The 12,727-nt window shown below is 40.3% G+C and overlaps 1 protein-coding gene across 1 annotated transcript in view; it reads right to left on the bottom strand.

The window, feature by feature from the left end:
* Positions 1 to 9,324: 9,324 nt before the first annotated feature.
* kcnk10a (potassium channel, subfamily K, member 10a) overlaps positions 9,325 to 12,727 on the bottom strand; it is a 55,073-nt gene continuing 51,670 nt past the window's right edge. The window contains exons 5-7 of the mRNA XM_040125762.1: positions 12,223 to 12,415; positions 10,996 to 11,138; positions 9,325 to 10,002 (exon numbers count right to left, since the gene is read on the bottom strand). Coding sequence (XP_039981696.1) covers positions 9,325 to 10,002; positions 10,996 to 11,138; positions 12,223 to 12,415 — 1,014 coding nt within the window. The remainder of the gene's footprint in view (positions 10,003 to 10,995; positions 11,139 to 12,222; positions 12,416 to 12,727) is intronic.

The following is a 12,727-nucleotide window of genomic DNA, read 5'->3' as shown; positions in this document are numbered from 1 at the left end:
GAGCATATACCTGAGGAAATAGGTGATTCTTTTTACACTCACTGGATAATGAAAATATACGGTATCTATTGTACAGCAGTTTGTTTATGAAAGTATCACCATAACAGAAAAGCTCTTGATAATAGCCACACCATTTGTTTGAACGTAGGTGGGGGACACAATGCAGAGATGTATAGTAAGCATTCTAATAACAATAATAATAATAATAATTGTAGCAGTGGGTGTTGAGTAGGATCATTGAGGCAGTAGGTGGTTTGCAGACACAGATCCAGACTCTGCAGCTCTGGAAGCAGAAATACCTACAGAAAGCGACAGGGGGAGCGAGGAGACACACAAGAGAAAGAGAGAGGACCTTGGTGCATTATGGTAAGTCCCCCAGCAGTCTAGACCTATAGCAGCATAACTAGGGGATGGTTCAGGCACAACTGAGCCAGGCTTAACTATAACCTTTAACCAGAAGGAAAGTTTTAAGCCTACTGTTAAACATAGTGAGGGTGTCTGCCTCCTTGAACCCAACTGGCAGATGGTTCCACAGTAGAGGTGCCTGATAGCTGAAGGCTCTGCCTCCCATCCTACTTTTGAAGACCACACGAAAGCCTGCATTCTTGGAGCGCCATCTACTACTGGGGTAATAGGCTACTATGAGCTCTATGAGATATGAGGATGCCTGACCATTAGGGGATTTGTAGGTGAGGAGAAGGATTTTAAATTCTATTACGGATTTCACAGGGAGCCAATGTAGTGATGCAAACACAGGAGAAATGTGATCTCTTTTCCTAGTTCCTGTCAGTACTCGCGACACAGCCTGCAGCTGTTGGCACATCCTGATAATAAGGAATAACAATAATCCAGCCTAGAAGTAATGTGAACAAAAAAAATTCTGGGATTCCTAATGGTACTGCTGGAGGCCAGGGTAATGCCATCTAGAGTAACTATATCATTAGATAAGGTGTTTCTATGGTATTGCAGGACAAGTACAATAACTTCAGTTTTTTTTTAGTTTAACAGCAGGAAGTTGCTGGTTATCCAGGTCCTTATGTCCTTAAGGCAAATAGAAGTTTGACCAGCTCATCGGTTTCATCTGGCTTCACTGAGAAGTATAGTTGGGTATCGTCTGTATAAAAATAGAAGTTTATGGAGTGTTTCCTAATAATATTGCCTAAAGGAAGCATACATAATGTGAATTGGTCCAAGCATAGAGCCTTGTGGAAGTCTGTGTCAAAGTTTTACATATATGGAGGATTAATGTGTACAAACTGAAATCGATCTGATAATTAGGACTTAAACCAGCTTAGTGCTGTTTCTTTAATGCTAATTAAATGTTCCATTCTCTATAATACAATGTAATGGTCTGTGGTATCAAATGCAGCACTAAGATCTAACAAGACAAGTAAAGAGACAAGTCCTTTGTCTGGTACAATTAGAAAGTCATTTGTGAATTTCGCCAGTGCTGTCTCTGTGCTATGACGCACTCTAAATCCTGACTGAAAATCCTCAAATAAACTATTATCATGTAAAAAAGTCACACAACTGGTTGGCGACAGCTTTCTCAAGGATCTTAGAGAGTAAGGGGAGGTTAGATATGGGGTCTATAGTTGGCTAAAACATCTGGATCAAGAGTAGGCTTTTTGAGATGAGGTTTAATTACAGCTGTTTTAAAGGACTATTGTACATAGCCTGTTAATAAAGACAGATTGATCATATCTAGGAAAGAAGTGCTAACTAAGGGTAAAACTTCTTTAAGCAGCCTTGTTGGGATTGTGTCTAAGAATAGGTTGATGGTGTAGATGAAGAAATTGTTGAAGTTAGTTGAAAGTCGAGAAAAACAGTCTAAATATAAATCACGTTTTACAGCTGTTTCTAAGGTTCCTGTGTTTTAGGATAGATCGTTGCCACTTGAGGGCAGGAGGGGATGAATTTTGTCTCTAATAGTTAGAATTTCATCATTAAAGAAGCTGAAGTCATTACTACTGAGAGCAATAGGAATACATGGATCATTAGAGCTATGACTCAGTGCTGAAAAGAAACCTGGGGTTGTTTTTATTTTTGTGTATTAAAGATGAGTAATTCCTGCTCTGGCGTTACAGAGGGCCTCCCTATATGTTTCAAGACTGTCTTGCCAAGCTAAGCAGGATTCTTCATTTGGTGGAACACCATATCCTTTCGAGTTTTCGCACTATTTACTTTAATATGTAGGTTTAGAAGTTAAACCAAGGAGCTCATTGAGTCTGCAGCACTATAAACAAGATGATCAATTTGGGAGGGACTAAAGTTAGCTTAGGAGTCCTCTGTTATAATGAGACATGGCATTGAACTAAGTGCTGATGGAATCACTTCCTTAAATTTAGCTACAGCACTATCAGATACAAATGTGGTAAAGACATTTTTGCCTAATGGTGTATAGTACAGTAATAGGAATTTAGATGTTATTAAATAATGGTCCGATAAAAGAGGATTCTGTGGGAAGTCTATTTAATGTTCAATTTTGATGCAAAACCCAGAACAAGGTCAAGGATGTGATTTAAAAGTGAGTGGGTTTATCTACACTTGGAGAGAAGCCAAATGAGTGTAATAATGAGATAAATGCAGTGTTAGGGTTAGGGTTAGGCAATCCTAACCCTAAGGCAATCATTATCAGCGTCCACATGAATATTAAAATCACCTACTATAATTACTTTATCTGTACTAAGGACTACACTTGATAAAAACTCAGAGAATTCAGACAAAAATTCAGAGTACAGGCAAAGAGCGAAGTACACTATAATAAATAGAACAGGCTGTAATGTTTTTCAGGTTATGTGCGAAGGACTAAGAACACTTTCAAATGAGTTGGAATTGAGTTTAGGTTTTGGGCAACAACAAAATAGATATTGTTGAAAAATAACACAACAAACAGAATTGAAACGTTGAAATAATATAATAACATGAAAAGAGTATACAAGTAGAGAAAGTTGAGCAATTAAATAATAATTCAGTGAAAATAAGGAATTGAGCAAGGCGCCACAGTAAATTATATCCAGACGTAAATATATAGAGTTTCCTGGAAAAGGTGTTTTTGATCTTTTTCATACATTTTGTATGTAGAGAAAATTTATTTTATTAGTGCATTCCACACTGGGACAACATTTATGTATATGGTATTTTGTTATGATTATGATATTGTTAACTAAAAATTCAATATGCTTGTTCTTCAAGATTACTCCTAACTGGATCGATTTGAAAGAGAAGAAATCTATATTTATGGATTTGGATCTCAGCCAATCATGCTAGGATTTCCATAAGTTTTGGATCATGTCACAAGCATAAACTAAGTGCTGTATTGTTTCTACATTTACATGGTTCTGCCATTGTGAAACTACAATTATGCATCTCTTTAAATGTTGCTGCTGCTGCAAGGAACCTTGGTACAGCATTATCTCCTTTCCTTCTGTAAATGATGGTCCAGTGTACCCTATGATAAAAGAGATTAGAAACAAAGCATTGACACACCTTTCCTTGGGATTTGGACAATTCAACCAGCTGTGCTTTCTTCGAGTACAGCCCTAGACTTTCAGGACCCATCCAGGAAAATCAAAGGCCTGGCCAGTTACTTTCCTTTGGGAATGCAGTGTGTGTGTGTTGTACTGTACTGTGATTCATGCACAAGCATGTCAGTGATCTGGGTCTTGCACATCAAGTTGACGCAGAGTGTGGCACCCATTTTGTGTTGGCCCATACTGGATCTGATGCTGACATTTAAATGAGTGGCTCCACAGGACAATTCCCCAATCTGCTGTAGCGTAATGTAGCATATTGTATAAGAGCTAATATAAAGCTCTTCTTCAAATTTCAAACTGAATTCTGATGCAATTCTGTTTTCCCTATGGAACAATTTCGCCTTGCCCATCTGAATGTAAGTGTTTACCTGCTTCAACCAATAAGGTATATAAATGAGACAGAGTAAGGAAGTGCGTGTGATGGTGATAAAGTTTTGTGAACATTCTCCCAGGAATTTTCAGAGGCAGACACAGGAAAAAAAAGCTAAAACCGGGGGATAATGTCAGTGTAGGAGAGGTCACAGGCAGTGAACGTGAAACTGATCCATCCTCCTATTTCCATCCTGATACAATCCACTGATAGCTGTGAAAGACAGAGGTACATGAAAGGTACACGAGACTCAACGCCATCGCTAGGACCTTGAAATGCACTGTTAAACACTCAGAAATAGCGCTCATTCAGTGATCTTTATTTCCAAAAGGCAGTCACTACATTTAATGTAATGGTTGCATGAGAGATACTTTGAGCAACTTCCAAGTACAGAACACAAGCTGCTTGTGCATCTTAACACAGGCAATTGAAAAAAACAAAATGCCATGGTAAGCATCATCCGGTGAAGCACGTGGTGGTATACAATCAACACCATATACATCATAATATAGTTTTGCAATATAGCATGCCTTTTTTGTTCCATGTCTTGGTTTTTTTTTAAACTTTGACATTTTTGTAGTTCTTAGAAGCGTAGTACTTGCTTTTGCTGCATTCACACTAGTCTAGAGCTTCACTTACTAATGTGAAGAGTAGGATCAGACAGATAGTGTGCATACACAGATAATGACTATGTTAACATGAGGTTGGGGGGTGTATGTTTAAACGATAACGTGAGCATCGCAATGTCACTGCAATACAGTCAGTGACACAGTTCACATTTTAATTTGCATGTGGTGTAATTTCCTTCAATTAGTATGAAAGGGTACTTTGCATTGTGGGAAGCAAATGTTCACTCAAGCAGCCACCACCAAGGCTGAAAGCTGCAGCTGACACAGAAATGCCTTAAGATGCAGTACCATTGATGACTACTAGATGCTGGCTATGAAAAATCTTAAACTGCATGATTTATCCCATTCAAAAAGTCAGCACTTTTCTGCAGGAATACTTTTTTTTTTTCTTTCTTTTTTTTTAATAAGAAGTTGGGCTCTCAAGAGCTAATTTCACTTCTTCTGTGAGTCCTCAGGGTGAGGGTGAGAATCCACCAAAGAGGTATTAAGGCTTCTAGAGAAGTATGTTTTAGGGCATATTTGCTTGAATGACAGATTTCTCAGCCTATCAAACGTGTCCGCCATGGTGGTTGCGTCTTTCTTGTACCAACTCAGCTCAATCCAGGCTCCTTACACTTTGTTCATATTTGGATTTTCTGGGTTGTAGATGAAGGGTAAACCCAAATCCATGCTCCAGAAAGTCCCTTCAGGAACTTCACGGCTGACCCTTACTTTCATTTGTTTGACTGTCTGTGGATATGCTTGACTGAAGTTTGGTGAGAAGTACCCAGTGCACTCTCACAGTAACAGCAGTGTATGCTCAAACCATCACTTTGTTGGTGTTCCACGTACAGTATGGAACAGTCACTCCGCTTGCATTATGGCTTATCTTCCATTCTGTTGTCCTTCAGTTTTATGGAGCGTAGGCAGTCATTGTCCCCTCATCCTCTCAAAGTGTGAATGCAGCACTTGTCAAACAATGTCAACAACAAACATTAGAACAACAAGCCCTGAGATAGTGTTCAAAGAGGTCTTAATCTAGGTAGCATTTTTGGACATTGTACTGAGACAACAGCTTAGCTTGGGGACCATGCACAGACAATATGTGGCATGTTCTCAATTGTTTTCATTCACATTAAATGCACATTTTGAGAACTGAGTTCCAATAGGCAACATGAAAAACAGCATGACAACAAACACATAGTGTAAGGGTTACATTTAAATCAAGCTTCTCTCGTGTTACTATACTACTCTTCTACAGCAGCTTTTTTGGGTGACTTTTTTGTTTATCATTTTTGTGTATTACTTATGTTCTGACTTGAGCCACATATAGAGTCACAACAGTTGGAGGTCCATGTGCACGTCAGACCTCATTTAAAATATTTCTAATCATTGGTGTCTATTAAACGTGACACATCCAGCAGTGTCATCTATGTATCTCATTCCAATTCAGTTTACTAATACATTTTTCAATTTTGAAAATAGTCTATATTTCCCTTCAGCATAGTATGATTTTATCTCAAACAATCTCACCACTGTGAATCTGACTTTTCCTGCCTGATAGCTTGTAGAGCTAATTCCTCTTGAATGTGACTAGCAGCTTCTCTTTCTATGTTCAAGGGTAATTCCAGATTTATTTCAACTTGAACCCAATTGTAAACAATCTGAAAATAACATAGTTTTGGCCATCATTTCTATCAGTGAGGATAACAATGCACTCACAAAGTGAACTGCTGAAATCTGGGACCATGACAACATCACAACGTCTGACCAGGCAAGAAAGAAGAAACACAAAACTCACCAGGGCGAAGTCCTGGTGAGTTTTCTGCCATAACAACAATAGCAGGTTAGTTTTGCCACTTAAATAAATAGCTTGACACCATCTGGAAGGGACCAGTCACCTCACTGTTAAATTAGGTTCCTATTTGTTTCTGAAAACTGACAGCAACAACCTGACAGGCTGTGGCTCAGAAGGTAGAGCAGGTCATCCACTAACCAGAAGGTCGGTAGTTAGATCCCCAGCTCCTCCAGTCCACATGTCAAAGTGTCCTCGGGCAAGATACTGAAAATGCCCCCGATGTATCATTGGTGCGTGAGTGTGTGTGTGTGTGTGTGTGTGTGTGTAGAAAGCGCCATATGTATAGAAAAGGGCACTGTGTGAGTATGTGTGTGCATGGGTGAATGTGGCAGTAGCGTAAAGCGCTTTAAGTGGTCGATAAGACTAGAAAAGCGCTATATAAGTGCAGTCCATTTACCATTTACTGTACCAGCTCAGGTTTTGGAAAAAATAATACAAAAGTATTATTCTCTGTATTTTCAGTATTGCCTCATTAACAAGTTGTGTGCAGGTCCAGAGAGCATAATCAGTAGCTACATGTTGGATGCAGAGTAAAACAGAAAATAAAAACCGGACACAAAGCAATAAGGTATGAGCACCAAAATCAATGTGTAGGTCAGTGCACAGGAAAGTTTTTAGAAGGTCCCATCTGCGAGATGTTCTGCATTTCGACCAATACCATAATGATAACCTGGTTGGTTAACACTGACATAGTTTTTTTTATCAAATCATTAGTTGGTTTCAAAATACAAGTGACTGAGTGAGTGAAACCCAGCTCATTCTCCAGACATTTACATAAAAATAAAAAAAACACCTTTCTAGATGTATTAATACAGACAGTGGACTATCATGATTCATCTCTGGGCTCTTGTTTCCTACTCTGGGACTACCATCCCTAATCTCATGATTCCTGTCTCAGCCCTGTGTATTCTGGTCTCTGTCTCCCACCACTCTCCATTTACCCATCAGATGTCCTCAGACTTCCCTCCCTATTCTAGGCACCTGACTTCCAGGTCCACCTGCTCACCTATCTCTTATTTGCAATCACCTGAGCTTCCCTGCTAACTTGAAAACCTGTTCCCAGTTTCTTCATTGTCCGAGCCAGTACTTAAACCAGCCATTTCCTCCAGCCTGTTTTCAGATTATCTGCCTATGTCTCTGTGTGTTTCTCCATGTGACTGCTACCTGTGTGTAGTAACCTGCCTACCTGCCTGTCCATCCATCTTTCTTTAAGCCTGATTTTGTCTATCAAACTTCCTTCACTACATCTGCCTGCCTGTGTATCTGCGTTTGGGTCCTCCCTAAGACCCACATAAAACAAATTTCAAGGAGAGCCTTTTTTCAGCTACGTTACAATGTGAAAATCAGGCACATCCTCTCTCAAAAACATGCATAAAAAGTAGTCCATGCTTTTCTTACTTCTAAACCTGATTATTGTAATTCCTTATTATCAGGATGTCAGAATGAGTCTCTAAAGACTCTTCAGTTGATCCAGAATTCTGCAGCGCAAGTACTGACAGGAACTAGGAAAAGGGATCATATTTCTCCTGTGTTAGCATCTCTGCATTGGGTCCCTGTAAAATCCAGAACAGAATCTAAAATCCTCCTCCTCACCTACAAAGCCCTTAGTGGTCAGGCACCATCATATCTTAAAGAGCTCATAGTACCTATTACCCCACTAGAACATTGCTCTTCCAGAATGCAGGCTTACTTGTGGTTCCTAGGGTCTCCAAAAGGAGAATGGGGGAACGGAACCTTCTTCCAGCTTGGGTCAGGGAGGCAGACACCATCTCCACATTTAAGAGTAGGCTTAAAACTTTCCTTTTTAATAAAGCTTGTAGTTAGGGCTGCCTCAGGCTTGGCTTGAACCACCCCCTAGTTATGCTGCTATAGGCCTAGACTGCCGGGGGACTTCCCATGATGTACCAAGCTTCGATCTCCCTCCCCATCCCTACGCATTCAAATCCCATTAATGCTTGTTACTAACTTGGCAACTCTTCTCTCCTGTAGTTTTATGCTGTTTTGTCTCTCTTGTCTCTCCTCCTGTCGATATTCTGCCTCCGGAGCTGCAGAGTCTGGATCTGTGACTGCGGACCACCTTTTGCCCCCATTATCCTGCAAAAAAAAACCCACTGCTGTAAATAGTATTGTTATTATCACCAGTCTTTTTATAATTTGACTAAAACCGACTTGACTTGACTCCCTGCCTGTGCTGCTACCTCCAGCCCGTGATAGTGGACAAGCACACACTTCTTTTGATAACACGCTCAGTGTCTGCATAGGTGGACATGTTCCTACGTGTTTGTCGTCATGTCGCCACACATACATTCTGGCCGTCATGTCTAGAGTCCTGACCCTCATGGCTATGCAGATATAAAAGGTATATTTCGTGCCTAAATTAACAACAGCTGTCATACTGGTAGTTATCATTTAATATACATGTGAATATATGATGTTGTGAACTAAATAGACATTGTCATCTTCATGTATCAGAGATCTGTGGACAATATGCAGATGATACAGAACTGACCCAAAACTGGCGAGTGCCAATGAGACAGGCACAGTTGTGTTCCTTGTTGCTGGTTGACATACTCTCATGTTAGCCTATGCCTCATGGAGATTATGCATCTGGATCCCAGCAATTATTTTAGTTAAGTACAGTGTTAGTATAACAGAGAGAAATAATGGCCACAAGACCTAAGTCCTTTTCCTTTCAACACCTATTAGCTGACAACTTTTTTTAATATGACCATCATTTCGCATAGCACAATTGCAGAAGCCGTACCAGGTCTTGAATTTATAGATCACAATGTGTGTCCATCATATCCATGGGGCATGGTGAATACTCTGAACATTACAAGATATAGCACAAAGGGACAGGTACTGTCCCTGCTTAAGCACACACAGGAATAAGGGAGACCTAAGGCACTAATGGTGGTATTTAAACCCTTCTTTTGTAGGAGTGCACACTGTCTATGGGCCCATCTGAATATGCAGCTCTTTTGTTTCAAGTGTTTTGTCACTCTCATTTATTTTGGTCTGCTCTGGAATAAACCCATTCTGTGGCTTGCAAGCCTCCACAAACAGTGGAAAATCAGACAAGCTAGTGTTGCACTCCTTGTCTTCATTCTCCTCCTCTCCTTCGTCCTTCCTTTTCCCTTCATATGCAGAGGGTGTGCTGCAGTCGAAAGTGGGTGTGCTGTAGCCATAGGCCTCACTATGAGGCCGACGAACGTCATTTGGGATGTTTTTCTTCAGGTCCCGATTCCTGTTGCGTTTGGCCAGTTTGGTGACAGAGCCCAGGCGGTTGAAAATGTTGTCCTCAGATGTGGTTTGGTGGTTGGAGCGCCGGTCGCACTGCTCGGCTCCCCGCAGCCGCAGGTTGTTCAGCTTGGTATCAATGCTTTCCTGCGAAGAGGTCTTATAGGTGTTGGTGTCCAGGCTGTTGAAGATGGCACGGCGCTCTGGGGAAAGCATGTCCAGCGACACGGCACGCTGGTCCAAGCCCAGCTGCCGTCTCTCCATGCTCCGGATGGTGGCGGCTCGCTGCAGCTTGTCGTGGACCTCAACACTCATACGTCGACGCGTCTCCCGAAACTCCGCTCGCACGTTTGCTTTCCACTCTGCTGCGTGAGCCTTGATCTCTCCAACCTTAGCCAAAGACAGTTATTACAAATCAATACGTCAGTTATCAGTGTATGTCTTCTTTGCTTAAAGATAATAATACAAGCACATTGATAAGGTCCTTTTCAACATAAATAATAGAGAAATAAGTAAACTATGAAATTTTAAATATAAAATACATAAATATATTTTCTTCAACAGTGATAAAACTTAATCTCATCCCAACCTTTGAATGGATAAATCCATTGCTTTCATCGTTTATCGAGCAGAATGTCTGTTTATTCACAGACATAAGGCATTGCTTTCTTCTCTGCTTCTGATCATTTTAAGTATTTGGCTTTTGGCTCAGATGAATAAAGCATTTTGAAGTCATAACCCAGCAAACACATAACTTTTCTGCACTGTGTTGCATATCTATATAGCATTACAGAACAACCAGCACAGAAATCATATGTTTCATTATCTACACAGTGATGTTCACTTAAACTCCATCTCCATTAACATGTGATGTGTATCTGGACAAACTCCCAAAATAATTCAGTGTTGTGATTTGATGCTGGCAGGCTCTTCAACAGACAGGGTGTCTCAGGTCGATAGGAGTAATGTAAGACACTCTCAAGACCCCCACTGCAAGGTGGGTTCATGTCACAGACAATCAGAGGGCAGTTGTAGGCTACTTCTGGGCAGCCTTGCAGTTGCAAAATAGGCCAACATTACTCATATGGTAAGAGGGCAAGTGCTAGCCCCCTCATGCTCAGAACTGTGGGGGTGATAACTTGTGATAGGATAGATTAGGTTAGGATAGGATGTCAAAGATTCAATGACAACAATAACAGGCTTATTGATTCATTAATTCATAAAAAAGATAGTGAATAAATTATGTATTATACATTTACAGTTATTCGATGTAGCCCTGTTTTATAAACGATAAATCAGAAGATGTAAAAGCTTGTGCTGCCTTGGTCAGGAGTGTCTATATCTTCATCATATCAGTTTTAATCATTCAAAATGGGAGCATACCTCTTCTTTTGTCTTTTTGGACAGCACTCTCAGCCAGTCACCAATCATGTTCAGCACGGCAGCAAAGTAAGCTAGACCACCAAGGATCCAGAACCACACCAGTGGTCTGTACCACTTCCGGTACTCAATTCTCCGGTCTCCCCCTGATTAGAAAACAAGACATGAATGAATGAAGGACAGTACATCACTGTGCTGTTGTAAGCATGCATCTCCAACTGAGCACTTCATGGGTTAAAGGTCAGTGTTTTGTTGGGTAGTTCACATAAGTAGGGTAGTTCCTTTAAAAGTGAAGACAATGGCAATGGTTTCTACTTTAATCAAGCAATAATCACCCACTGCTTTTAATGTCACACCAACACAGTGAGACCTTCATCCGTGACACACAAACCTCTCCTCCATGGAGATATCATCAGTGAGACTGAAAGAGAGGGAAAGCCGACCTGAGCTTATATACTGCATAAAATAAAGGCATTGCTATCTGAGCAGCATCATGCTTAACCACTGAAATGAACATGAACTGCGTGTAGACAATGATTTGCATGGTTTCACTAAGAAAACAAAAGGTTTGGGGTTGTAGAGGTTCCAATCCACACATAAAAAGTGAAAAGTGTATTTACTATCTTCTGCAACATTCTTAACCGAATTTTTTTTGTGTGATTGTTCCACATGATCAGTTTTTGTTTCACTTGTGCCAGGATGGGAATGCTACTATCTCTGTCAGTTAGTTTCAACGCTTTGGGATTACCATACAGTTTTGTAAAGACATTAATGATCCTGGAGAATGATTTCCCTCTACAACTGATCACAGTTCCATCAAAACTAGACTGATTACAGGAGTAATTTTCACTGCTGGTGAAATGGTAGCACAGTTCTTACTATGTGTGTATTAGATATTATTCAGTCTAAGGAACACTGCAGCTTCTAGGGGCCACCAACAGAGCTTCAGATATGTAGTTACATGTTTCTGAGTTTTTATTCATAATGAACTTGTGCTCTTTATTTTATATTCATTTTTTCTTCTTTTCTTGTAGAATACAATATTTTATCAATAAACTAAGTCTAAACTATAATTAAAAACTGTAATCATGACCTTAATGTTGTCCAAGTCTGATACGATTTTTGACATGTGTTCTGATGTACTTATTACTAATTAATAGAATGTAAGAGGCAAAACCGGTCAGGTATTTCAATTAATGAATATGTTGACTATGAATGAAAAGCTCTCACCTGCCACATAGTCACCTATTCCAACTGTTGTCAGAGTAATGACCACAAAATATGTTGATTCCAGGGCCGTCCAGCCCTCAATGTGTTTGAAGATCACAGCTGGGATGGTGACAAACAGGATGCAGCCAGCCAGGATGAACAGGAGGGTGGAGGCCACACGGATTTTGGTCTGGCTTATCTGGTTGTGTTTATTCTATGAGAGAAAGTCACACACATAGTATAAGGCAGTGTCCACCATGATACTTGTCTCCTTTTAGGCAGGCTTCTGATTGTATTTGGACTCCTTGGTAAATCCCACTGAGTCTGAGAAAGGACATTGATGGATCTGCCCCAGTGGTTTTATTATCCCATCAGCATGAACATTAACTATGATTACATGACAATACTGTGTTCACTGTATATGGCCCCGAGGAGGATCAGGTTCATTAGTTCACCAGGAGGCAGTTTGTATCCTTCCTTTGCAAACTTCCACATTCCATGGTGGAAGTTTATTCTGTTTTCATTT

Source organism: Xiphias gladius, chromosome 4 (genome assembly GCF_016859285.1).
Source record: "Xiphias gladius isolate SHS-SW01 ecotype Sanya breed wild chromosome 4, ASM1685928v1, whole genome shotgun sequence".
In the NCBI taxonomy this organism is placed as follows: Eukaryota; Metazoa; Chordata; class Actinopteri; order Istiophoriformes; family Xiphiidae; genus Xiphias; species Xiphias gladius.
The sequence above is the reverse complement of the archived record's forward strand: the minus strand, read 5'-3'. Positions and strand labels throughout refer to the sequence as shown.